At 45.1% G+C, this 27,442-nt stretch overlaps 2 protein-coding genes across 11 annotated transcripts in view; both read left to right on the forward strand.

The window, feature by feature from the left end:
- The window catches only part of lamb2 (laminin, beta 2 (laminin S)), a 33,233-nt gene extending 30,068 nt beyond the window's left edge, over positions 1–3,165 (forward strand). For all 4 annotated transcript variants that reach the window (XM_040192545.2, XM_040192547.2, XM_040192548.2 and 1 more), the window contains 2 exons: positions 39–198; positions 1,090–3,165. In XM_040192545.2, the coding sequence (XP_040048479.2) occupies positions 39–198; positions 1,090–1,226 (297 nt within the window). In that variant the 3' untranslated portion in view covers positions 1,227–3,165. The remainder of the gene's footprint in view (positions 1–38; positions 199–1,089) is intronic.
- Positions 3,166–4,489: 1,324 nt separating this feature from the next.
- On the forward strand, positions 4,490–27,293 carry usp19 (ubiquitin specific peptidase 19). 7 transcript variants are annotated; one of them, XM_040192265.2, is made up of 26 exons: positions 4,490–5,095; positions 6,210–6,581; positions 9,268–9,396; positions 9,497–9,633; positions 9,812–10,348; positions 11,081–11,456; positions 11,628–11,784; positions 11,885–11,956; positions 12,351–12,466; positions 13,102–13,325; positions 13,409–13,601; positions 13,886–14,019; positions 14,189–14,347; positions 14,441–14,551; positions 14,659–14,769; positions 14,852–14,953; positions 15,334–15,474; positions 15,582–15,700; positions 15,855–15,998; positions 17,709–18,094; positions 18,224–18,334; positions 20,050–20,266; positions 20,858–21,010; positions 21,698–21,870; positions 21,994–22,160; positions 23,923–27,293. In XM_040192265.2, the coding sequence occupies exons 2-26, from the start codon at positions 6,374–6,376 to the stop codon at positions 24,181–24,183; spliced, it is 4,638 nt and encodes a 1,545-aa protein (XP_040048199.2). In that variant the 5' UTR covers positions 4,490–5,095; positions 6,210–6,373; the 3' UTR covers positions 24,184–27,293. The 7 variants fall into 7 exon arrangements, with proteins under 7 accessions (XP_040048199.2, XP_040048203.2, XP_040048200.2 ...); XM_040192269.2 differs by having other exon boundaries at positions 26,179–27,293; XM_040192266.2 differs by having other exon boundaries at positions 4,612–5,095; positions 13,108–13,325.
- The last annotated feature ends 149 nt before the right edge of the window (positions 27,294–27,442 follow it).

Raw genomic sequence — 27,442 nt, forward strand, 5'->3', positions numbered from 1 at the left:
CTGTTAAGAGAATAAGTTCTCCTGTGCTTGGTACGAAGATTCTAGATGGCCAACTGACGGATAAATACCACGAGGTGCAGCAGCGGGTCGACACCAAGGCCAAAGTTGTGCAGGACGCCAAGAAGAGAGCGGAGCACCTCAGACATGAAGCAAAGGAACTACTGAGAGATGCTCAGAACAAGCTCCAGAGGCTAGCAGGTGCTTATGCGAGTGTCTGTGTCTATTGGATGGATGTTTCTAGTACTGAAGACTATAAATAATCTGTTACAGATTTACAACAAGTTTACTTTACTATTGGTTTACTTTTCATATTAACTATTCAATAATTATTTGTAATTCAGCTCATACAGGCTAGTAAAACTATAATGACAAAGTACACATGTAATCTCATTGGCACCAATGCAGACGCAAACAAAAGTATAAAAAGTTATAACCAATACAGTTCCAGATAAATAGCACTGTGGCCGGTCTTTCTGGTTCATTCTGGTTCAAGCAGGTTAAACAAGGCCTTGGCAACGCCAGAATGTGCTTTGCAAACAACTAAAATAGAGCCTTAGAGAAACCCAGACCACAACACACACAAACCTCCTTTCACAATGTAGGTCATTTCATATCTCATACTCTCAATAACGACAATAACATGCAAATCAAATTCGTGACATATGAAAGGTACTCCGTATTTTTCCATTTCTCCATAATATGTTTTGCAAATTGTTTTTTGCTGCTAAATTAATTCTCTGAATTTCAAATGTAGCACCTAACATTGAACTTGCTGGTTGAGCTTTTTTACATCCAGGTAGTGATGTGTCATAAATACAGCATATTTATCAGCATACCTACTACTAGGAATCCAAGGCTTCCAAATACAGATGAGCAGAGAACCTAAAGTCAGGCCTTGAAGAGGCTTACACAAAAATATAACTACCAGAAAACCAAGTAGGCCACTTAAAAACTATTCCAGACAAATCAAAGGGTTCCCTCTGTCCATTTAAAAGAATGTGGTCCTCACCGGTACCAACACCAGTGCAGTGATCAATAACTCAAGATGAATGCTGCTAATGCCGGGCTGTGTGACCGTTCCCAACGCAGAGCTGGAGAAAAACTACGAGGACAACCAGAAGAAGTTGGAGGGGAAAGCTCGCCAGCTGGACGGCCTGGAGGACCAGATGAAAGCCATCCTCAGCGGCATCAACAAACAGATCCAGATCTACAACACATGCCAGTAACTCCTAGCAAACAGGTGCCCCGACGTCTTGGTCCGCCGTCGGGTGCAGACACTGTGACTGTGCCAGAGACTTAGAAGGAACAATAAGAGAAGACTTGCCCTGAGTGCTGATCTCATCTCTCTGAAAGTACATGTATGTACATACACATATATATATATATATATATGTATGTATGTATGTATGTATGTATGTGTGTGTGTGGGGGGGGTATATAAACAAACCCACAACTGATGTGAAAAGGATGTTTGGTATCAAATATTTTATTGGGATTTTATGTGCACGTTATTTTTGTTTTGCATTTTCAAAATAATCTGGAAATTTGTTTTTTGAACATAAAAGTTGTATTTTAGAATACATCAGTAATACTCAGAATTGGGTGAAAATAAGGCTTTGGAAATGATCGCCAGAGTATTCAGTATTAAACACAGTGACCTTTGACACCATAAATTCAGATCTGTTAAAATTAAACTTTAACTACTTTTCTTGGTTAAAAAGAAAAATCACACAAGAAATGGTGATATCATGATTTTTTATGTTTTCAAATAGGCCCAAAACATGGAGACACAAGGATAGTCACCACTGCTGTAGATCTTTGTCCCCAAGTAGTTCTAAGGACATCCCTTTTTAGTAGAATGCAGAGATTGAACAGTGGTTGCATTCATATGGATTTAAATGTATTATTACCAACTGTAGTGCCAGAATGCCATTTTTCTATTGCGTCTGCATTCATACAAATGACCATTTTCACGGTAAAAGAAAATCTACTTCTAGACTCTGCTAAGCCAAAAAGACATAACCACCTCAGAAGCTGCATCTGCCTGGAGTAAGAGGATGGATGTGCACCATGACTGTACAGGAACAATGTAATCATGAGAGCACTGTAAGCGCCAGTAATGTTGTTATTAGTTGGTCTCTCTTTGTTGAGGGAACCACCCTCAGGACACACCCCTTTTTTAAACGCCTTATTCTTTATTTTTCACACGTACATAGCCTGGGGCTATGAGATTCACACTGCACTTCCACTAGTCCACCACAACACACAACTAACGTTTACATTTTACAATATCTACCGAGGACTTTTAGCCCACAATTCAGCTCATTTTCTTGGGGATAACCCGGCAAACTCACGGCCACCTCCATATCAGGAAAACGACAATCAACCTGTGGGCAGTGCATTCAAACCTGCGAATGAAAACACTTGTTGGCCCGTAGCGAAAAATGTAAACAGAATGAACTTTTTGGAAAAAATGCACATCAAGTACAGTCCAGGGAACAAAATGTTTTTTTCTACGCAGTTGCTTGGAGGCCAATAGGTGACACTCCCCCACTGCTGCCCGACCCTGCGCCTTATTACCACAGCGTCTGATCTGGGATAAACGCAGCCTCAGTGCAGTCTAAAATGTATCACAAGGTCATTTTGAGAAACATCCTTATTTACTCTTTTGCAGAGAGATTGAAAGGATTGATACAACAATATAGGATGAATATGATGCTACCACCATCAGGCTGGTAGCTTAGCTTAGCTTAGGGTAGAGTAAATAGTAAGGGCGAGCCAGCTAGCCTTGGCTCTATCCTAGAGGTATCTCTGCAAAAAACACACACCCTAACCCTAACCCCTCAGCTAAATCTGAACGAGAAGGAAAATAAGTGACATTTGCAGAATCTTCTACTACTAAATGCCTTGTGGTGCACAGATTGTGTTTAATAGTGCCTTATTGTATGCAATTTTCCTGGACATTTACCTCATATACTAATTGCATGACATTTTATTGAACATAGTAAACCCAAAGACTAAATGTGTGCCCACATTTTCCTCAGTTCATCTATCACCTCGCAGCCACATGATTTTAAGAAATACACGCCAAAGCAAAAGTACCAAAAGAAGCTTGTGTAAAGTTTAACATTGTACAGTTTTGTGAATAAAGGTTGGATAACTTAACATTCCTCTGTGTGGAAGTTACTAATTTGAGCATCATATTACTGTATATCCATACTTGACACTATTAGCTCAATGTATTTTTGTGCATGCGTTCACACACCAGGGTCTGCCAGAGGCGAGATGTCCTGTTTCTAATTTGACCTTTTGCAGGGATCTTATTGAGTGTTGTCATGAGTCCTTTATGCACCCTTTGTCAAAAGCCGTGCCCAGGGACGTCTGATCCGTGCACACGTCAGGATTAACAGCACACAGCAGCCCTAATACACAGTTACCAGAGAGGAAATGGCAGATCAAAGAGAGAGACAGTAGAGACAAGTACAGGAGCTATATTAGAATCAAGGGAGAACAGAGCGACACTTTGGTCGTATCGGGTTTGGCTATAAAATCTTGTCTTGTTAAATTGGTCAGTGTCTTGTTGATGGTTGGAGGTTCGGGTTATATCATCTTTTGATTTTAGATTAATACAAATTTAGCAAAATTTCTACATCTTAATGATTGGGTGATAATGATAAATCCGCTGTGTAAACATGAACACCTTTAATGTAAATTGGGTTCGTTTTTTTGCGCAATATTAACTTGACAATGATAAAGCCAGAGATAAAGAACATTATATATAAGTAAATCGAGTGCAATCTACTCTCTTTTGATACAAAATATGAACTGTTATTCAGTGGCATGTTTGAAATTTGATTTTAAATGTTGTTTTCAATTAGGCATCAGTGCGGTGATGACTTCTGGGATGCTCTTTGCGTGGGGTCAACCGCTCTGCATCATCACTGTTGATATCATTGTAGCACAAACTCACAGGATGACGCTGGGCCCGGGGTGCCCGTTGGGACGTGGCCGCTGTCTAAAAATAGCAGGTGTCTTGATGTTTTATGGCCCTGCGGGACCTCTGCTCTGAGGGTTTAAACAAATGTCTTTGGCCACACAGGCCAATATAAATAGCCAGTTCATCCTGGACAGAGCTCCAACACCACAACCAGTATCCCTACACTGCAATGGATTCCTGCCGAGGTTTGCTGTGCTGTTGTTATCTGCATTTAGATAAAAACTGTTATGATATATACGTTCCATACATCCTCCATTCTACTATTTACTGCGATTCGACTGATGGTCCCAAAAACAGCATAGGGACCCAAGATTAGGTAGCATGTAACAAACACAACATGTCAGTCGGTCATCTTCTATGCCACTTGTCCTTAGAGATGGTGAATAAAACACACAAAATCAGACAATATTAATATATCTATTCTACTGAAACAATTTTGACAAAAAAAGTAAAACATTATTTATAATGACCTCTCATGTTACGATGAAAGAGCCTAAAAACACGGTAAAATCGGAGGGTAAAGAACATTAAACAAATACCCTCAGTTATGAATCATATTTTTGTGACGTTGTCTGGGTGAAGTAACCTGTGGCAGCAAAGTGCTGTCCCATTCACAGTTACACCATTTAAAGCCCTCCGAGACAGTTAAATCCCCGAGGATTCAAGGTTCGGGCTTTAGGGGAGTGTTGGGATTAGGCCACAGAGAGAGAGGTAAAGAAGATCTACAGATCACGTGATCGCGACAACCAGGAAGTGGCCTGCGCGCGCCCTCACTGCACGGATACTCAGGCTGCGGCGTAATGTGTTCCAAACAGAGAAGGAATCTTCCCGCAGAGGCCAAATAACAGCAGCAGACTGACCGTTTTTTATTGATATACGCCTTTTGTTTAAATCTCCTAAGATAAATAGTTAAAAGGTAACCAGAAATGGGCCCCGGGTGAAGGAAAGAAGCTTCCAGAAGCCTTGCGGGTGTTGGAGTGGAGGCAGGGGCGGAGCGGTCCGCGGCCGGGAAGGAGCTTAGCTGCCGGGAGAAGCAGAAGGAGTCTCCGGCCATTATTTTATAGGAACGGAATTCCATTCCCGCAAAATTGAAGCACCGTAAGTCCCCCGTTTAATGGCAACATCTATTTGCCGTTAATGTGCAGCCTGCCGTTAGGTTCCACTGAATGTCATGCTGTGTTGTGTAAAATCTGGAACGATAGCTACTACAGCCCTTTTGTCATCCAGCGTTAGCTTGATGTGGCTAATGACGTTAGCTTCTAAAAGACTCGGAGCGTTGGATTCTATGACCCGTCCGGCGCTGTGTTGAATGGTTGTGATGCTCGAACTAATGAAAGAGCGTTCAAATACGGATGTTGTAATTATTGTTGGAGGTCATTTGCAATCCGTAAATCTAGAGGGCCGCTTTACTTTAAATGTTGTAACAATTATATAACGTTATTTTAATACAACGCGCTGCCCAAAAACTGTTGCCCCGCACTCCTTACTGTCGAACAAGTACATTAAAGAAACCAACTTTTGAATGTTTCTCGATTAAAGATAACTGGCATGTTGCGATTAATGGGGTTGGTAAAACCCCGATACCCTTGTAGAAATCGCCTGACCCTTAAGTTACTTCAGCGCTGCAGGCAAACGCATCAACACGTTAAGACTTCCACGGACACGCACATGACCGGCCGAAACGCGCGTGCCTTGAAATAAACGAGCCTCTGCAGCTGTCTGGCTAGCGTACCAGTTATACCGAGCTAACAACTCCTTGAGCCCGCTAGCTGGTTTATTGAGCACGGCCCGTGTCATTAGTAAATGCGCTGTGCGGGAGGCCGGAGAAGGTTGTCCGGCTTAGCTGCTGTCCTTTGTTTGTCATTTGAATGTCCACGTTAGCAACTTGCTGTTGCTATGCTAAGGAAACGAGACACCGCTCTCTGTCGGGATAGTTCGGCTAACTGACATGATGTTCCGCATGTGTGTCCTTTTGTAAGACACTATGTCCACTTCTCGTTCAATATTGTTGTATTTATTGTGTTAATTAGTTTTAAATGGTGAACCCTCTCTCTGCAAGCCGCGTGCGTGTTTGGCGTGCGCGTGTACAGACATAAATAAGGCAAATTGTTTTGCATCACCTTAAAAACGTGCAACTATTGATGTGGGCGTTACTACCCGTGTCTCTGCTCGAGCACTAAATGTCTCTCTGTCCTCCTGTCCTCTGCCTCAGCTCCCCGTCCCTAGGGTGCCTTCCTGATTCTGTTTGGGAGAGTTCAGACCAGTATCATCGCCAAGATAGCCGGGCCGGGCAGGAAGCGGCACACCTCAGATCCAGACCCCAGCGGCGGTAGTGATTCCGGCGACGGGCGGCCCGTCAGTGCCAAGTGCCCGAAGATGGCGAGCAGCGGTGCAGCCGGTAACGGGTCGGTGGGCCGTCGCGGAGGAGCCCAGCAGAGAGGGGGCGGCGGCGGCAGGGACGGTGCCGACCTGCCCTCCAGTGCCAGCAAGAAGAAGCAGAAGGACCGGGCCAACCAGGAGAGCAGGGAGGCCAAGCGGGCGGCCGCTGCAGCAGCGGAGGGGGTTATTGCCGAAGTCAAGAAAGGTAAATTGGGACTAAAGCCTGGTTTATGCTTCTGCGTTTTCAGAGCGACGCACACGCAAGACCCCCTTGCGTGTCCCTTGCGTCGCTTTTCACACCTCCTTGCGTCCTTGCGTGTGTCGAGCCATTTTTCTACCGCAGCGCACCAGGCTGCGATTGGTCCGCTAACTACGTCCTTTGCGGAGTCTCACATTTCCGCCTTCATAGCCCGATACCGCCGTTATTAAAACAAAGAATGTTTACGAGAGAACGGATCAGATTTAAGAACTTTTGTCGGAAGAAATGCGCAAATATGACCGCTTCTACAAGCCGTCTTTGGCGGGTTGTAGAAGCGGGTTGGATTCACGGAGGGAGATCTCCACAAAAGCCGGTTTGCCGGTAGTGGCGATGCACGGGGCAATAAAGTCTATGATAAATAAATAAATAAACAAATAAATAAACAAATAGACGTGACTCTCTAGGTCGTCTTCAACAAAACACGTTACTCCGCCTGTTGTTCTGGCGGTGAATTGCTCTGCAACACACGCAGAACCATGAATTGAAACGAGTGCAACGACGCAGACGCAAACGCAGAATGCGCCAGCCTTAACAGTGCATTGTTTACTTCTTCTTATGCTACTGGGATTAGCTTGGTACTAATGACAAGGGTTGTGCAACGTACAAAGTGGTCAAAATATCCACCGTGTGACCATTAGTAGTGCTACGTAGCAGAGTAGGCATCATGCATAAAATCGCAATTCATCTTGCAGATCTTTTTTTTAATTTTTATTTGCACACTTTATTGCAAACTGAATATAATGAGCTTTTTTTAGTGTTGTGCATAGTGTTCTAAACAAGCATTTAGTTTTCACTGGCTGCAAACCCTACAATTTGTCCTCATTATCTGTACAAGACAGTTAAGAGACAGTTATTACGGCTGCACAGTGCAGAACTTAGTCACATTATTATAATTCCATTTATTATGCAGCATTTTTTCTTGTTTCTTTGATTTTCTGGTGGGATCACCAATGAGTGAATTAAAAAGCCTCTTGTGTAGAGGGGGATGTTATCCTACGGTTTTTAATTTCATTCATTTTGTTGCAGCTCATACTGCTGTTTGAAGGCTTTTTTTATGAGCCGATTGCTTACTATTGCTGTGTGTGTGTGTGTGTGTGTGTGTGTGTGTGTGTGTGTGTGTGTGTGTGTGTGTGTGTGTGTGTGTGTGTGTGTGTGTGTGTGTGTGTGTGTGTGTGTGTGTGTCTCTTGAAGAATTTTTCTGTCTGCATTTTATTGAAACATGTAGATGTGGATTGCGGCTTCCCGTGCACAGGACCCAATGTTTAACATAAAGAACATTTTGTGCTTCCTATACTTCTACTGGTAGTCCTCGTTTTTTTAGATACACAATACATATGTTTTATAAAGCAAGTTATATTGAACAAATCTTCCGCAGTCCGCTGTGGGGAGGGTCCGCTGTGGGGAGGGTCCGCTGTGGGGAGGGTCCGCTGTGGGGAGGGTATCGGCCAGGTGATGAGCAGTGCCTGGTTTCCTCCAGACGTTTCTCATGGTCCGAGACTCCTTCAAGAGCCTTCTGGCAAACTCCATGCGGGCTGCCATGTGCTTTTTACTGAGGCGTGACTCTGGTCACTTTACCATACAGGCCTGATTTGATTTGAGTGCTGCAGAGATGGCTGTCCTTGTGGCAGGTTCTGCTCTTTTCATAGAGCATGACTGGAGCTCTGTCAGGGTGACCCTCGGCTTCTTGGTCACCTCTTCTCCCCGATCGCTCGGTTTGGCTGGTGACTCGTTACAATTCTGTCTAGGAGTTCTACAGACGTATTGCACTGACGTTGTTCCTCAAAGGCCAGCCTAAATACGTAGTAATATGACACGGTCAGCACCCAAGCTTAAATAATAGATCCCATGTTAATGGTGCTCACCGCATTTTTGATTCCTTGCAATTTGGGTTTTCACCTCATTTGGTACATAACAAATCATCGACGTTAGTCATGAGAGCATGCCGGGGGGGGGTGCTCTCTCTAGAAATGCACCCGTCACCAGCTGTGAGGGATTGGGTGTTGCTTTTGACCTTTCTAGAAGGGCTGCGTGTGAGAGAGGGGAGGAGCGGAGGCGCAGTGAAGAGGTGAAGGTCCATAGTGAGTGAGATCTGCGCTTTACTTCTTTGCCAGCCGTGGATCAAGTGATCGCTGTCTTTCTGGGATGATATATATATTTTCTCAATCATTGCTTGGACTTGGAGGTCACCATGAAAAGGGGTACGTGTTTGTTCTGATTTTTCACCGTGGGATATTTTAGTAGTAATAGTTAATAGATTTCCGTCTCAATTCCCCCTGTGAAAAGTGTGTGTAGCACAGGAGCACGATTTCAAAAATAAGTCCATAATTTGCCTTCACGCCTTTTTGTTTTTGCTTAGAATGCAGTTTGTGTGGCGCAGACAATTTTAGACGTCCCGTCTGATTGCTCACTGTACTGTCTGACCCGCTCAAGCATTTGAGTGAGACGGGTGAGACGAGTGAGAATTTGCTAGCAGGTGCAATTCAACGTGTGTCTATATTCTGTCAAGGAAGAAGAGATCCAGTATGTTCCAAATGCTTTATCTCCTATTAGATTATCAGAAATGGATTCCAATGATGACCGGCGACAGGAGTAAAGCAGGTTGAGTAAGTGTCTGTTCCTTTGTGTTTTACAGACGTGTTTGTGGACTGGAAACAGAATGTGAATGAAGTGACTGTCAGACTGCGCTGTGGGGACGGCGTGCTGAGGATAGAGGATATCAACACAACCTTCACTGATACGCACTGCCACGTGCGCTTCCCTGGTAGGTCCTCGAGAACAGACTGTGTGTGTGTGTGTTTTCTGCAATTTTACAATTTGCATAGTCCTCTAATAACGTCTTGATGTGTATTTGCATTGTCCAGATGGACGGCAGTGGAGCTGCCATTTGCAGGAGGAAATCGAGGCGTCATGTAGCCGAGTCCAGCACAAGGAGAAGGGAGGCTTCCTGCATGTCATCATGCAGAAGAAGATTCCCTTCCACATCTGGCCTTCGCTTAAGGTGAGTCACGTCGGATAACATGTTTTTTTTTTTTCTTGCGTACTGGTACTTGTGTATTTCTATTTCTATCTACCTTGATAGCTGTGGCCGTTTGCTGTTGTTTTGAGTGACATCTCCGTGGTATTCCCACTGTAAATGTATTCTCCAGCTCACTGTCCTTCTCCTTTCTGGTTTTCAGTCCAACAAGAAGGAAAAGGAGGCAGCACCCACAGAGAACAACAAGGACACGCAGGAGGAGGTGAAGCTCGTTTCTTTGGAGCCAACAGAGAAACCCAAACTCCAGCCTCCCTCCTCACCTGCACCCGTCGAGTCCAGACGCGGCGGCAAGGTCGAGCGGGGTGTCAAGCGTGGCCTGAAAAGCAAACCGGCGTTCGACAAGGTAGCCAAAGACTCTGTTGGGGTGAAAGATGGAGCTAAAGAGGGCTCAACTTCCACCGGCAAGCCTGGAGCCACGCAAGGCGAACCTCAGGAACCCAGCGCCAAGCGTACCGTCGCACAGCTGCCCACCGCCGCCGGGGAGGCCACGCCCCCAGCCGCCGGGGACACATGCTCTGCCAAGTCGGCAGCCGGTGGGAAAGCTCCACACAAACACCTGCCCGCTGGTCAGAGCCCGGCGACACGACGCAGAGATGGAGACATCCGAGCGGAGAGACTCGGAGGCGGCCAGGGACACGCGCTAGGAGCCGCTGGTGGCAGGCACGCCAACGGAACTGAGGTGGGCGGAGCCGAGACACATCGCTTGCTCATCTGAACACTACAGCTGTGTGTCTTTCATTTATAAATGACCTTTTTTTTTCTCGGACTCTCCTCATTACCTGAATACTATCCATTCCAAGCACTCGACTAGGCAAGCATCCAGTTCACATTTTGAGATGGAACCTTTTGTACTTTTCTAGTTCAGGTTTTCTATTGATTACTTGAGTGACATGAGATTTTATTGTGTTTCCTTCTAAAGCAAACATCAGCACAATAACACCAGCTGTTTGTCAAAAATGTCGTTATGTACCAACTACAATTCACGGATCAGCAAAAGGGAGCAAATGGAAGTTTCCAGGATCACAATTATTTTCCCGCCTATATAAAGATCATCAATGATTCATATTGGCAGATACGGATCCCGTTTGGGTTGTTATTACTCCTTTTATACTCCTTTTTTACCACCGTCCCAAAAATAGTTTCAACCACTCAATGTCAGTTAAACATGTTTTACCCCATTAAAAACAGCCAATTCAAATGATTTAATAAATAAAAGATTGTATTCTCATTAGTAGTCTTTAATGATACATATAACTTGTTGATAGCAGTGCAGACATGCAGGAACCGAAATGACATGCCATCATGTAAATATGATAAATACCATGAGGGTTTGTATTTAGTTTGTCTAAAAAATGAATAACTTGCTCTGTGGGATCAGGGGTCTAATTTCTTGCGTTTTTTCCTGATTCAGGTGGCAGAGAAGCCGGACTGGTTTGGAGCAACGGCACGCGGCAGCGACGGCAAACCAGAGGATCCGATCAGCAACACCGATCGCCTCGAACCGGTCGGCCCCAACGGCCAAGTTGGCCTCGCCGCTTCTCCGGAGACACGGGGAGGGAGACCGGACTCCGGGCCGGAGGAGAAGCCCTCGCAGCAGGAAGCGGAGCAGGATACTTCCACCTGCCAGCAGCTTGAATCCAGAGATGACGGTTCAACGGCAGCTGCTGGCGAGGCTGCCGTACCAAGCTGGTCACCTGGTGCTGCTCAGAGGCAGGGCAGCTGTGACGGAGAGGAGAAGCAGGACCAGTCCAAGGAGGAGCCTCCTTTGGAACTGAAACAACAGGAAGGTTAGTTGAGAAGGTCTCAGGATGCAACGGGCCTATCATTTGATCTATTCATGTCGAGTCTTTGCACCTCTACGTTGTCACAAAGTCTGAAGTATATACACGTTCTGTGGATAGAGGTTTGTTGCTAATCAGCTTTTCAGCACTGTTGATAAGTGTAATTACTTCCTGCAGCCCCAGAGCCGATGGTTAACTTGCAGATTGTGAAGTACGACTCGTACGAGAAGGGCACCGACCTGATGGTGGTCAATGTTTACACAAAGGAGATCTGCAGGGACACGGCGAGAGTCATCTTCAGGGAACAAGACTTCACTCTCATCTTTCAGACAAGGTAGCAAATGGGAATATGCCACCACCAGAGAGCTGTAGGAGTGGCATCTGGGTTCAACAGTAACCAGTGAACGATCTCCGTCTGTGTCATCCTTTCACAGTGACACTAACTTTCTGCGGCTTCATTCAGACTGTGGACCCAACACGGTCTTCAAGTGGCAAGTGAAACTCAGGTAATTGTTGCAGTCACCGTTGTCAGTGTGTTTTCGTTTTCCTGTGAAGTCACGGTGCCAAAGGGCGAGCGCCGCATCCGGTCAAATACATGACTTTGATAATGTGCTACTTTGTGGCCGAAAACCTCAAATGGAATCCCATTTCAGTAAAATTAACCCCAAATGAATAAAGAGATACTGATGTGGTGGTTCACTTCAGCACTGTAATCTTAAGGCTTTAGCTTTTATCTTTTTATATTTTAACCTGTTTTTACAGTTGAATCTGACATTCCCAGTGTATCCTTTTTTGCCTGTTTCTCCCTTCATAGTTAAACTTATTAAAAAACAAAAAACTCTGAGCTTGTGAACTCTGAAACTGTGAGTTAACTCTAAGCGTCTCCCTTCTGTGCGCCAGGAACCTGATCGAGCCCGAGCAGTGCAACTACTCCTTCACCCCGTCCCGACTCGACATCACCCTGAAGAAAAGGCACAGCCAGCGCTGGGGGGGCCTGGAGGCCTCCGCCCCACAAGGTCTGCTGCCAGGCTTCTACTTGTTAACAATGGTTTTACGCCGTTTTAGATTTTTGTTAATGTTGCAAGTGTCGCGGAATTTGATTCTCTTGTTTTCTAATGTCGATCACAAACATGAATTTAATGGCATGTCGTCCGAAACTCCACACACAGTATGTACACCTAGACATATAAACCTTGTGGGAGTGCAGAAGATTGCAGAAACACTTTTAAATAAAGTTCTTTGGGTAAGAGTTACTTAACTGGCTGCTTATTTGCATAATGTACTTATCTTGTTACGTTTTTTATCTTCATTGTAGAGGGCGCTTTTAGTTCTAATATGATTTTGCATAGTTTAATGCAAAATAATACAACATATTTAACGTCTGAGTCTGAAATGTAACCAGTAACAAGTACATTAATGCAAATATATTTTCCTGTTAAGCAGAAGCACACCATAATTAGTAGCCAGGTTGTTTATCTTTGATGTGCATTTTTTAAAGTTATATCAGGCTACGATGAGTTAGACTACAAACATAACTCAATATTTTTTTTCTAAAAGGTACAGTTTAATTATAAATAATTTCCAGTTCTGTCCAGTTGTGTGTTAAAGACCTTCGTCTTCTATACACAAGCCCCATTCTCCTCTGTTCAAGGTGCAGTGGGTGGCGCCAAGGTCGCTGTGCCCTCTGGTCCGTCCTGCATGGAGAAGAGCCAGCCGGGCGGCAGCCAGCACAGCCTGCCAGCCAAGGAGGAGCCCCCGAGGGTCGGGGAGGAGAAACCCAAGCCGCCTAAGGCCTCATCCAGAGTGGACGACTGTGGTCTGGACACAGTGGCTCCTCGCAGCGAGCACGTCGCTATCACCAAGCCGGACCCCATGGTGAGCAGAAAGATGTTCCAATAGTTGTTCTAACAAAACGCATTTAAATGCTGAAATGATGAAACGAGCCTGTCCTTTCTCAGCCTAAACCAACCTGCATGGTGCAGCCCATGAGCCATGCACCGCCTGCCAGCAACGAGCGCCATGAAGAAGAGGAGGAGAAGAAGGTGTGCCTGCCTGGTTTTACAGGATTGGTAAACCTCGGCAACACGTGCTTCATGAACAGTGTCATCCAGTCCCTGTCCAACACCAGAGAACTCAGGGATTACTTTCACGGTGAATAGCATGTGCTTTGTTTGAGGCTGATCTTACTATAACCCATAATAATAATACTAATAATGCTACATTCTACTGTTCAATGACATTCAGATTTTTCAATTTTTGTTTGTTGTTGACCAGACACATTGTATACACTGGGACACATTTAATCTGTTCCTGCTATGGACGCATTTAAAACCGGGAAATAATTGCCTCCAAATAATTATATAATTTTATATATATATATATATATATATATATATATATATAAATCAATCTCATGGATGTTTGTGTGCCGGCAGATCGAGGATTCGAGGCAGAAATCAACTGCAATAATCCGCTGGGAACAGGAGGCCGGCTGGCCATTGGCTTCGCTGTGCTGCTCAGGGCTCTTTGGAAAGGAACACATCATGCCTTCCAACCCTCAAAACTCAAGGTACGCTACCAGCACCATGAGCGTTTTCACAGGAAATACTTACCAAATGTCTCTTATTTGCTGCAATTGCCAAGAAGGGTTTTACCTGTTGGAGTTGTTGAATTCTGTATTTTTTGGTTGGTTGGTTTAATTGCCCCTCTCCTTCTGTTGCTTGTTTGCAACCGTGCAGGCGATCGTGGCCAGTAAAGCCAGTCAGTTCACAGGTTACGCCCAGCACGACGCCCAGGAGTTCATGGCTTTCTTGTTAGACGGGCTCCACGAGGACTTGAACCGCATCCAGAACAAACCTTACACGGAGACCGTGGACTCTGACGGGCGGCTCGATGAGGTGCGAGTTCTTCCTTCCTGCGTCTTTCTATTGAAATGAGAAACTTTGGCGCAATGTGGTGGTGCCTTGGCCTGATGATGTTTGTGGCTGCAGGTGGTGTCTGAGGAGGCATGGCAGAGGCACAAGATGAGAAACGATTCCTTTATAGTGGACCTCTTTCAAGGCCAGTTCAAATCCAAGCTTGTCTGCCCCACGTGCTCCAAGGTAACATGAGCGTTCCACAGAAATGTTTTACTTCCCTAAAAGGTTCATGCTCTGACATGTTGGCCTTGTTTTAGTGATGGCTGACCTACTTTCTTTCACTTCCTCAGGTGTCAATCACCTTTGACCCTTTCCTCTACCTGCCCGTGCCCTTGCCCCAAAAACAAAAGGTGCTCTCTGTTTTCTACTTTGCCAAGGAGCCTCATAAAAAACCTGTCAAGGTGAGAGGAAGCGAGCAAATTGAACTGCTCACACGGTCAATTAACTACGCTCTCTTTTAAGCTTTGTGTATTTGTGTCTCAGTTTTTAGTAAGTGTGAGCAAGGAGAACTCGAGCACTGCCGAAGTCCTGGATTCCATCTCCAGGAACGTCAGGGTCAGACCAGAGAACCTCCGACTGGCAGAGGTTGGTCATGATCTGCTTTTCTCTTTCAGGAATCAGGAAACATTTATTGCCAAAATATGTCAAACATACAAGGAATTTGTCTTGGCGGTTGGTGCGTGACAGTAGACACATGTTTACCAAGTCATCGTAGAGGCTTTTACGAATGACTCGTGTCATTATTCTCAATTGTGAAGATGATGTTGTGGCTGGCTAAACAGCTGCGGTCGTTAATAGTATTCTACTATTTGTAGGATAAACCTTGTTTGTTCAAAAATTGAATAGAATCCTGACAGATTTAGAGCCACGACGAGCAGTGGTGGTCGTTGATTACTGTGCACTGGCTGAACTGGGATCATTAGAGACACTTGATGACAGACCTGCGCTGGTTCCTCTCCCCTCAGGTGGGGAAGAACCGTTTCCAGCGCCTCTTCCTGCCGTCCCATTCCCTGGACATGGTGTCTTCCTCCGACATGTTGTTCTGCTTTGAGGTGCTTTCCAAAGACATGGCCAAAGAGAGAGTGGTGTTGCTCCGGGTGCAGCAGGTAACTCGGCAAAGTCCTCATTTTATATTTCTGCTGCGTATTGATAAACACGTCAGTGTTTCACATATTGAGGGGAGTGTATTTGCCCTGTGCTTTGCCCCCTGCAGAGACTTCAGGTCCCAAATATTCCCATCTCAAAGTGTGCCGCCTGCCAGAAGCCTTCCCCGTCTGAGGAAGACAAGCTGAAGCGTTGCACTCGCTGCTACCGGGTGGGCTACTGCAACCAGTGAGTCCACGTAGCAAAACGTGATAAGATAGTCGCCAACCTGTTGGTTATTGTTACAATCAATGCAAAATAAGCTTCTGTCGCTTCCCTTTCTGCGATTGCATCCATAAGCTTTTCTCTAAACATGTTACCCCCCTCCACCCTCCCTCCCCAGGGTGTGTCAGAAGACCCACTGGCCCAATCATAAGGGTCTGTGTCGGCCCAACGCGGAGAACGTGGGCCTGCCATTCCTGGTCAGCGTGCCCGAGTCCCGGCTCTCCTATTCCCGTATCACCCAGCTACTCGAGGGTTACTCCAGGTAGGACCGCAGTCCTCGGTGCTCACCGTCATTGAGCATGTAAACGTGGGATTGTCAGGGTGTGAGGAGAGGCCAACAATGTTACTGAATCCATATCTAAACATGGTTACATCGGTTATTTTTTCTTTTACTTTGTCCATCTCACACTAAAGCGGAAGTGGAAGCAAAGTCTTTAATCAGATTTCAACAAAAGCTACTTTTTCTGTAGTTAAAACAAATATTCTAGTGATGCTTCAATCACCAGTTGATAATGGTGGTGATCTTTTATATATGCATTAGGGGTGTAACGATTAATTCACTGAATCGATTAATCGATTTATATTCCTGCGATCCAAATGAATCGATCTGTGCTCCGCAAATCGGCATTCCAGACGACATATATCGATTACAAATCGATTGAAATGGTACATAATCGATTGTATCGATACTTGGAAACTGCACATTGGATTTAAGTACAAAACGGCATGGATGTGTGTGTGTTTGTTTGTTTTTTATCAGTTTAGACACGTTAAACGTTACTCGATTCAGTCTGCCTGTCTGTGACGTCATCAGTACGCAGCGGCAGCCGCGCTTGACTCGGAACAACAACAAAACACAGCGTCTGCGCGCGAGACATTTACAAACTAGCTTATCGATCCAGCGCGTGGAAACATTTTGGCTTTTTCAAACACGGAGGTGTTCTAAATAAGTCGGTCGCTGTTTGTAGAATATGTAGAAGCCAAATAAAAAAACACGGAAACACAACGAATCTTTCCGGCCATCTACTAAGGCGCCGTGGGATTAAACAACGCCGACAGTCAGGACCTCTAGCAGCGTCACCGCTGCAGCAGCAGCAGGTAACTGCAGCTCTGCAGACACCTCAGGCCTCACCAGCACCAAACTCAACATCACAGTAACAATTGCCAAGTTTATCTGTAAAGACATGCGACCCTACAATGTGGTTGAAAATCCGGGGTTCTGTGAATTGATCCAAACATTGTTTAATTATTGTGTAATGTTTACATTGAAAATGGCACTTGATTCAAATAAAAGGTTAATACATTTGCCATTAATTGTTTTTTACTTGTTTATAATATCCATAATTAATTTAAACCTGATTTCCTTACAAGAAACAACAGGGATCTCAGAAACTTTGCCTGCACTGTCCAGTAAAGTTACTGAATCGAATCGAATCGTTCTAAATGAACCCAGATCGTCCATGAATCGAATCGGCAACCATGAATCGCGATTCAAATCGAATCGTTGTTAAAATGAATCGTTACACCCCTAATATGCATGCAAGTTCATATTCAATATTAGATAAATATGAGCTACCGTAGTGACGTGGGATTAGTCTGATTTTGGTCTTCACAAAGATCATTGCAGTTTGTATGAGAAAGTTGGTAACGACAGAATGAAACATTGGCACATTAGTTTGTATGAGCCATATTACATGCACTTCTTTCTTATGTTCTATACTGACAAAAACGTGGTTGCTGAAGCCTCTGATCATGTAGACAAAACAAGGTACATTACACTTCGAACATACACTGTTTTGTCTTCTTGGTTCGAGCTGCAGACCCATTTTTAAACTATCATTTTCTAAGCATACAAGATTATGACTTGCCTGATGGCAAATCATTAGAGAACATGAATTGCATTTCTCTACTAGTATATTCAATAGTTATATGAAAATGTAGTGAACCTCCCCAACTCTCTCTCTCTGTGCAGGTTTTCTGTCAATGTGTTCCAGCCTCCTTTCCAGTCAGGCAGGGCATCCCCAGAAACATCCCAGTGCCGGGGAGACCACCCGCCAATGGCAGCAGGCCCTCCTGAGGGTCTCGGGCCAGGGGGTGAGGCCATGGGTGGTGGTAATACCTGTGCGGTGGGGGATATGGAGAGTCCCTCTCTCTTGCCTGAATCCCAAGCCGAGTGTCCTCAAGCCTCTGCCCTCCCCTCCGGGGACTCGAATTCCCTCTCCTCCTCCCAAACGTCGCTCTCCACCACGCAAACTGCAGATTCTGGATTTTCTGCGCCAATCTCTTCCACCTCCTGCTGCTCTCTGGACCCTCATGCTGAAAAGGAGACGTCCTGTGAGAAGGCAGTGCGACCGGAAGGTAATGTTCGATCTACTATTGGACGGAAGCTTCAGTTGTTTGTGGCTCTTCTTTCATTGGCTCTCCATCCCTTTACTCCTTCTTCTCCTTCTTCTTCTTCTTCTTCTTCTTCTTGTCGCTTCATTGCAGCTGCAGTAACTGGGTATCAGCATCCCAGTGAATCAGCATCAGGTCACGCCAGTCAGTTTTACATCGCTCTGCTGGACTCTGACAACAAGGAGCAGAGGCTGGATGAGAGAGGTATGCACTGATGTCCAGAAGGATTCCTTCTCCTGTTGGCATGCTCCAAGTTGTGTGCTCGTTTTGACTGTTTAGTTTTTGTTGATCTGATGTACATGTCATTTAGGTGACACTTTTATCCAAAGCGACTTACAATGAGTGTATTTCAACCATAAGGACACAAATCCAGCAGAACAAGAAACAAAGTGCAATGTCATCAAATTCACAACTTGCTATAGATAAGAGCCATTACAAGTACAATTTAAGTGCTACAATTTGTTTTGTGTTTTTTATTCGAGGTAGAGTCTGAAGAGGTGTGTCTTTAGTTTGCGGCGGAAGATGTGAAGGCTCTCTGTGGTCCTGGTGTCTTCAGGGAGCTCGTTCCACCATTTCGTAGCAAGGACCGCAAAGAGTCGTGATCTAGTCGAGTGTTTTGCTCTCAGTGAGGGAGGGACGAGTAGTTTTGCAGATGCAGAGCGGAGAGTGCGGGTCGGGATGTAGGGTTTGACCATGTCCTGGATGTAAGCTGGACCCGATCCATTCACAGCTTAGTACGTGAGCACCAATGTTTAGAACTGGATGCGGGCAGCCACCGGCAGCCAGTGAAGAGAGCGGAGGAGTGGAGGAGTGTGGGAGAATTTAGAAGGTTAAAGACCAGTCGAGCTGCTGCATTCTGCTGCAGAGGTGGAATGGCGGCAGCAGGGAGACCTGCAGGAGCGAGTTACAATAGTCAAATACTTTAGTTGGGTGTGTACTCCACTCTAACAAAATACATAACTGGATAGGCTACAAGCTTCTTTACTGTGGGTGAGGCAAGTCAATAGTATCTAGCAAAAGCCAACAGTTTTACTGTAGTGACTTCAGAACCCGAGTGATGTCATCCTCTGTCTTGGTCTTAGTGAGCAGCAGCATTATGAATCAGCTGCAGCCGTCTAATTCAAACTTTTAAAGACTCTGTTACGGTAGTTAAGTCAAAATAATATCAATGCCCGCTGAAGGTTTTAAAACCTGCTGAGACATGAGTCATTTTTTAATATTTTTGAGGACTGACCTGTGTGACTTAAAAATATTTGGTTTGGTCTGAGGTTTTCAACATTGTCGATTCAAGCAGACTTTCACACACATTTCCTTCTTGGATCAAAAACAACTTGGACAGTTTTTCCATTGCTAAATTGAAAAGGATTTAGTTTAATGCACCTACCCAATTTTGTATCAGACATAGTCCTCTGGTGATTAGGGCTGTAAAAATTGACGTTCGAATATTCGCTTTAATAAAACAGATATTCGAATATCTGGTTGCGCATTAGGCTCATCAATAACATTACAAATTAATACAACGAGACATAACTACTTGTATAGGGAATTTATTAAAGTGTAAGTTTAACGACGTATTACCTACACAAAAATAAGTAAATTAAATAACGGCCGCAGATCTCTCTCTCTCCCTCCCGCTCCGCCGCGCTCTCTGCGCAAAGCGGTTTAAAAGAACGACAACAATAAACAAATGCCGAGTGCTGAACAAGAGTTTTGTGTAAGCAATTTAAGGTTGCGATTCTTGTCCCAAATATGAGGCGGAGATGATGAGCATGAAGCAGTAACTCATGGAAACTCCCCCTATCATATTGGTTCAATGAGATATATAGGGACCTGATACTTAAGGGCACTTACGGAAAGACATAAAGTCCATCCCAGCAGCACACTGGTTTTCTCCATCTCTTCTCCTCACCAATCGACAGAGGACCTTCTGGCCGACCTCCCCGAAGACACAAAGCTGGAGCTGGTGTGGAAGAACAACGAGCGTCTGAAGGAGTACGTCTTGGTGAGCTCCAAAGAGCTGGAGTATGACGAGGACCCCGGCTCTCTGAGTGAGACAGCCAGAGCGGGACACTTCACCCTGGAGCAGTGCCTCAACCTCTTCACAAAGCCAGAGGTGCTGGCCCCAGAGGAGGCATGGTATGCAGCTTCATGAAGTGATTAGTATCCAAAAGAATGCACCTCATCATTGGGTTTGTTTCCCAATTGCAATCACGCCATGGGTTACTGTTTTAATATATTGAAATATTAATAATATATTAAAACAGTAACATTTTCTAAATGTTTTTGCCAGATGGACAAATGCAACTCTCTAAATAATAATTCAGATCCTCTCTACTGTTTTCTTCTGAAAATGACCTGAGCAGAGTCCTTCATAGTGTCAAGAGTATGAACCAAGGAGGCAATGAGCCCTAAATAGGGACTGGTGACATAGCAGACAAGCTGGTAGCTGCTCATGAAGGGAGAGACTAGCGGAATCTACTATAGGACTCATCTTGATGTTACCACTGAAATGAACAGTTCATTTAAACAAGCGGTTACCCTCATGAACAAGTGTCATCCTAACTTCTTCCACCATAAGGGAACATTGCTTAAGTCGTGTCCCATCAATGCTCAGATATTAACAATACAATGATATGGAACAGATGTGCTGTTCTGCTCCTGTGTGTTTGCATGAATAACGAAGGAATAGATTGGTTTGGACACAGAAGCTTTTGTTGTGTTTTTTAGGTACTGTCCAAAGTGCCAGCAGCACCGAGAGGCCTCCAAACAGCTGCTGCTGTGGCGTCTGCCAAACGTTTTGATCATCCAGCTCAAACGCTTCTCCTTCAGGAGCTTCATCTGGAGAGATAAGATCAACGACATGGTTGACTTTCCGGTCAGGTAAATGCACAGTAAAGAAACCTGCAGCAGACCTCTTTTTTTAATTCACTTTAAAGGAACAGTGTAGGATTTAGTCTGGTGCAGATTCCACTAAATACCAGCAATGAACCATTAGAGGTATTTTATAGGGTTAGGGTTAGATATAGAACTTCTATATATTATGGTTTCTTAGTTGGAAGCACTCATCCTGAACAAGAGAGCATAGTGAACAATTATAATAAAAAACAACCAAAAGTATTAATGAAAAGCCCCAGTGATGACCGGGCTTATCATTAGAGCAATCTCTAATAGTTTATCACCGGAGCCCGTTTAATACCGGAACGTATCACAACTTTCAGTTCATTTATTTCTGATGTAAAAGTCTCTCTGTGGAGTCGGAGTCTGTTCTGCGCTGCTGTAGAAACGTGGCGGTGAAAAATGAGCAGCTCCCTGCGTAGATATAAATAGCTTTTTGTAAGCTAACGATAAACACTACCATTGTTAGTTTCACATCATTATTTAATAATGAAAACATTTTATTCTATTTCTTTCAATGAATCCCCCTAAATATTGAACACTGTTCCTATGATGTGAACAAATATGAAATTAAAATGAACATTCCTTAATCATTGTTCCTTAAAACCGTAGACCCTCATCTAGTACTTCCCAGATGTGCAGCACAGCCTCTCATATAATTCTGTCCTGTAGGAATCTGGATCTAAGTCAATTTTGTATCGGCCAGAAGGATGAGGAACAGATGCAGCAGCCCCCCATCTACGACTTGTATGCCGTCATCAACCACTACGGAGGAATGATCGGCGGCCACTACACCGCCTACGCTCGCCTGCCAAGCGACAAGAACAGCCAGCGCAGTGACGTCGGTGAGTCGAGGAGGCCGTTCCCACCTGGGCGTGTAGGTCCCACCAGACTCTGTCCCGTACTTTTCAGCCGCCCCGTCTCCAACCTCTTTTTCCTCTCCCACCCTCCACCCCCCCATCCCACAGGCTGGCGTCTGTTTGACGACAGCACGGTGACCATGGTGGAGGAGAGTCAGGTGGTGACGCGCTACGCCTACGTCCTGTTCTACCGCCGGCGAAACTCCCCCGTGGAGAGGCCCCCGCGCTTCCTCAGGCCCGAGTCCCCCGCCTCTGCAGGAGCCACGGCCAGCCAGGTGAGGGGCCCATTGAAGGGCTTTCTTTTGCTTCCAATTCATCAGGTTACTAAAAGCAACACTGGTGCTTTATGATGCTCGCGTCACGTGAGGGAGTGTAGTCGAGGCTGGATTGGATTGGCTGGGGTTGAAGTGGTTCTGGAAAATAACACACAGTTGACGCAATGCAGGTGTTCCTCATCTGTGGAAATGGTATTACAGACAATGCAACACAGTCAAGCGAGGGTGTGCGAGTGTGTTTGTTGTACAAGATCAGGAGCTGATTTGTCAAATGGAAGTGTGAGTGTCAATGCAACAGAAACTCTGTGTCATAGGGTTTGGGAAATCGATACGTTGTCTGCCACAAATCATGAATTAGCTGTATTTTGTGTCATTTTCTCTTTTTTTTTTTTTTTTTGAGTCGTAATGGATCGAACCTCCGCTTCTGTAGTCGCCTCGCTTGAGCTCGACAAAGCTTTGCTGTCAGGCAGTATTACTATCTTCAGACGTAATACTATCTTTGTCGCTTCAGCGGAGTGCAACACTGGTTTCTGTCCAGTTGGTGAGTGCGAGAGCTGCAAAAGGCCCTCAACATCTGCTGGTGCATTGGGAGTCGAGATGTTCCCTGTGAGGCAATTCATTCTCTCATTTTCTGCCTCTCTTAAGATGCACTTTAATTCCTGTATCCAGATGAGATCTAACCGATGCTGTGTGTTTTGATCATATGGGTTCATATGAGACACTGATTTTGACATGAGTCCATGTGATGTTCTGGGAGTCATCAGACCACGCTGGGCTGCAGTCCACACTCGATTCCATCCTTCCCGTGATGCCTCACGTCGGTAGGGCTGTCACGATATCAAATTTTTGTTGTGCGATTATTGCACCAACATTTATTGCGATATTATTGCAATTTTCAGACCATTTTATGCCACTGATAACATAATGACAATATAATAGCATAGTAATAAAAGTATGCTATTTCAAAGAACGTTTTATTTGTCAGAATAGTTCGACATTAGAATCAGAATGTGAAAAAATATATCCGATATAAATAATAAAAAAATAATGTGCAAGAGACACGGAGCGGGCGAAGCATCGGATGCGGCCGGGTTTGGTGCGATGCGGTCGGGTTTGACTAAATGTGTCCAGCGGAAAGGCGCCGCGGCAGCCGGGAGGTTTAACGCGGGACTTCGACCCCCGGCAGGGCGACGCGCTCCGCGGCTGGAGGGAGAGACGGAGCGGCCCGGTGCCGCTAACAACCGGCCGGACGGCGTTCCTTCCGCCCAAAGAAGCGAACGAGCAGTCCGGAGGAACCGACAGTAGTTCAGGTTAAAGACCGGGCGGATGGTTGTTTTAGGTGAGATTTTAGCTTCGTTGCGTTCACTGCTTCGCTCCACCTGTTGGTGTCCGCTCTGTGTCTGCGTGCACGCTGCCTAAGCCCCGCCCCCCGCTTTCCACAAGCAAAAGGGACAGAGGCAGCGTGATCAACTTAAATGTTGGTGACGTTCATTTATATGTAAAATGAATATCGCAGCACCAAAAATGATTGCACACGATTTCAGAGAGCGATATGTCATTTTATCGCATATTGCGACTGCCCTACATGTCGGTCAGCGTATATGTGGGGAAACGTGCATCCTGCTGTGGAATTAGTTAGAAAAGGATGTTCTTGTGCTTTTAATGAACTCAATCATGCGACGTGATGTTTCTGAATGTAATCATAGCACCTGTTAGACAACGCCTGTTCCCAGAAGCTGACACCGGTTTCCGCCAATCGCAGGCCTCTCGAATTTGGCGGGAACTGGAGGAAGAAGAGGAGGGGCTCGACGAAGGCCCCCGCGGACTGTTCCGCTCCGCACCGCGGAGGCGCCAGGCGCCGAGGGACCGAGCCGAGGAGGACGGGAGGCCGGCGCGGCGGAGAGAGTCGGACTATCCCGACGACGACCGCGTGCGCTATTTTGTTCTGGGCACCTTGGCGGCCGTGTTGGCTCTGTTCGTCAACTTGGTCTACCCCCTCTTTAACAAATCCAGCTGGACCTGAGCGGGGGCCACTCGCAGCCAACCGACAGACGTTTGATAGGAACATGTGGACGAGACAGCCAGAGGTTTTAATCCTCTAATGGAACAAGCGACTCAGTCATCCGTCGGCCCCCCGTTACACCCCAACGCGTGAAGTGTTACTGTGACCCTCTAAAGGGACTCCAGCACGCCGAGCGCTGCTCCCATCAGACTTTCTCAGTCCTGATGGGAGCACCGATTTTATACCAGTGTTTGTCTAATGAGCTTTATGCCTCACTGTGTGGAAGAGACGGGGATCATTCTTTCATGTGCAACACCAGACCGAAATTAAACATTGATGTCCTAACTTTAAACTAAAAACAAAATGGAGCAAACATACATAGATGTTAATGCACTGAATTTCTATTAATAAGATCAATTGTACACGTGCAATTTGTAAAAACAAAAGCAGGAGATAATATTAAAGGATAAACCTTTTTAATAGAAGCAACAAATAGATTGATTGATACAGATCTGACTGTAAAGTCCAAGAAAACAGCTTTATTAAAGCTGCAGCACAACGATACCATCAGCATCATGCGTCTGTGCATCGAACTGAATGTTTGCTGTTCAACAAGTCACATGTTTGAAGTGGCTGTCAGGTGACCAGCTCCTAACCGCCTTTCAGTTAGATCACGTGCACGGAAACCAAGCCATGTACTGCTGTGGATGTGTGGTAGCTACCAGTCGGCGTGTACCTTGTATTTAGAATATCTTTTACAGTCCTTTGAGACGTGGAACTAAAGGCATTCATCCACCCAGGCGCTCTTCAAAGACGCTCCTTTGGCTTCATTTTATAACACAAGAGTTGTTGCTTTATCTGTTTGTGTGTGTGTGTGTGACTTTGTTGTTTTAAGAGGATTAGTTCTTGTTCAACAAAGTCCCACAGTAACACACACCAGTTCTTTGAGTTAGAGACTGTTGTCAAAGGAATCCTGTGACTCAGGGCTTCCCCCTGATGTAATGGTGGGGAAACACTTAATATATTGACGTATCGATAGATAATATAAATGTTGGTACAAAGGGAAACGTGTTCTAGAGCTACAGCTGAAGCCTCCTTTTGTTTTTCTTGCACTAGACCTTTAAACGGAAGGTTGAGACGACCTGCTGAATGGCTCATGTGAGCAGAGAGTACTGTCATTTGTGTGTGACCTTTGTGTTGCCTTTTTAACTTCTTCAAATTTCTACAACAAGTGTTTTCTGGGTCTTTTTTTTTTTTTAACTCCTGTTTGCCTGCAGCCCCGTCCTGATTTTAAAATGCTCTCTAATATGCACTGCAGTTCATTGTCATCTGTTGTCCTTGTTTCTTTGTTTCCCATGTTATTGAACTGCCTGTCAAAGTCAGTCTACATTTCATATCGAAGCCATAGTGCAGGTGAGGACTGAAGAGATCAACCACTTGATCTGTTTTAGAGATCTACATAATTTCATCATAAATGTTGGGATGAAGCAGAGCTTGTCACAGCCACGGTGTGTGTAAATGTTGATTAAGGATTGCTGTCCTCTGAATGTAATGTTTTCCAACGAGATTCTCTGTTCGGAGTGGAAAGCTATTGATTGTGGACAGATGTGGAGCTCGTGAAATGTCAGCGTAGAGCCACTTTGCCTTAGATGCTCAGCAGAGAACCGTCGCACTGTGTGTACGTGACTCATGCAGTATATGCAAGCTTCTTTAGTGTGATGTGGGATGTCGTTTGGAAAGAGTGACCTGACAGGAAGTGATGTACGCTTCCTGTCTGTACTGCAATTTGAAGGAAACATAGTAATTTAATTGCAATAATGTATGTAGATCCCTTTATCTAATTGCTGCTTTCTGATCTAATATATATATATATATAATCTCATTGTACTGCTTTGAGAAATAAAATCTCCATCTGTTTATAGCCTGTATGAATGTTATTCATCTTCCCCAAGCAGAAACTCCCAGAGGACCAGCCCAGCCACATTTATCCTTAACACTGGTTTATTTTTTTAACAGGGCTCTACCCAGTCGCTGTTTGGGGCCGACCTGGATCCCGAAGGACCGCCCACGCTGACCCAGGAGGTCCCCTCTGACCTCTTCGGCCTCTCTGGAGAGTGCGCCGCACCATCCCACAGCAACATGGAGGAGGTGGACTAGTCGCGGAGAGGACCACAGCCTAGCGATGTAGGGAAGCTCTTCCTCTCGGTGCTCCATAATAACACCGTCATCCAAGTCTGAGCGGTGCCATGCCAGAAGATCCGGAGGTGGTCTTTGAGGATTTCCACTGCACTCGCTTGTGAGGGAGCTTCAGATGCACATCCTTGATATACTCACGTTAACATACTTACCCATTGAAACAAACTTGATAGGATAGTTGGATTCATTCAGTTTATATAGTGGCACGCAAATAAGCAAACCCACTTCTGTAGTCTCTGGGCTCCTGTGAGAAGGTCGTTATGAACTACTGCTGAGACAGCAATTTATCAGCGACCACCTGAGAGGAGATCGGTGGAGGGCCTCGACTCAGAACACGCCAACGCACTGTGTGGACTGCAGGCTAAGGGGTTCACGCCGATAGTCTCTGGCTAAAGCTGCAGTCAACTCAGAGGATATGTTTGGGGACTGACGTTTGTTGTAACGTGTGTACTTTTTCTTTTCTTTTTAAAATGAGGGTATTGCCCGGGTTGTTTAGTTTCTGGCTGGGTTTGTTCGCTAACCTGGGTTGAATTTATCTTAAGAAAAATGTGAGACAGGTGCTGATTTGCTATTTTTTTTAATTTTATTTGGAGGGCACACTGCTTTTGTCTTGTCGCTTTAAAAACTTCCTTTGGCTTTTGTTTCTGTAGCGTATTCTTATTGTTTTTTTTGTTTTTTACTTGTTTACATATTCGATCCTGAGGATGCAATCGTCTAAGGCTTCAGTATAAACTGAAATGTGCATGCCCCGCATGTTAAATATCCGCTCCGCCAGGAACCTTTTCATGTCATCATTTCAGTTTTGCGAGAGTTGTCCAGTGTCACGCCTCCTTTCCTTTTGTAATAGACTGCGTATGTATAACGTGGGGCTCGTTAGGAATGCTGCTGTGGATAAATATAAATGGTTAATATAAATAAAACAATTTTGACAACTGCTTGTTGGGAGTTTTGTCCCCCCCCCCCATAAATAAATATAAAAGTCCTAATTAATGACCAATATATTATGAAAAACATTAACATGCATGTGTAGGAACAGTGTAGTGCTCTACTTCTTGCACCTCACCGGGAGGTGGCGCTCCTTGCG

This window comes from Gasterosteus aculeatus, chromosome 2 (genome assembly GCF_964276395.1).
Source record: "Gasterosteus aculeatus chromosome 2, fGasAcu3.hap1.1, whole genome shotgun sequence".
NCBI classification, from domain to species: Eukaryota; Metazoa; Chordata; class Actinopteri; order Perciformes; family Gasterosteidae; genus Gasterosteus; species Gasterosteus aculeatus.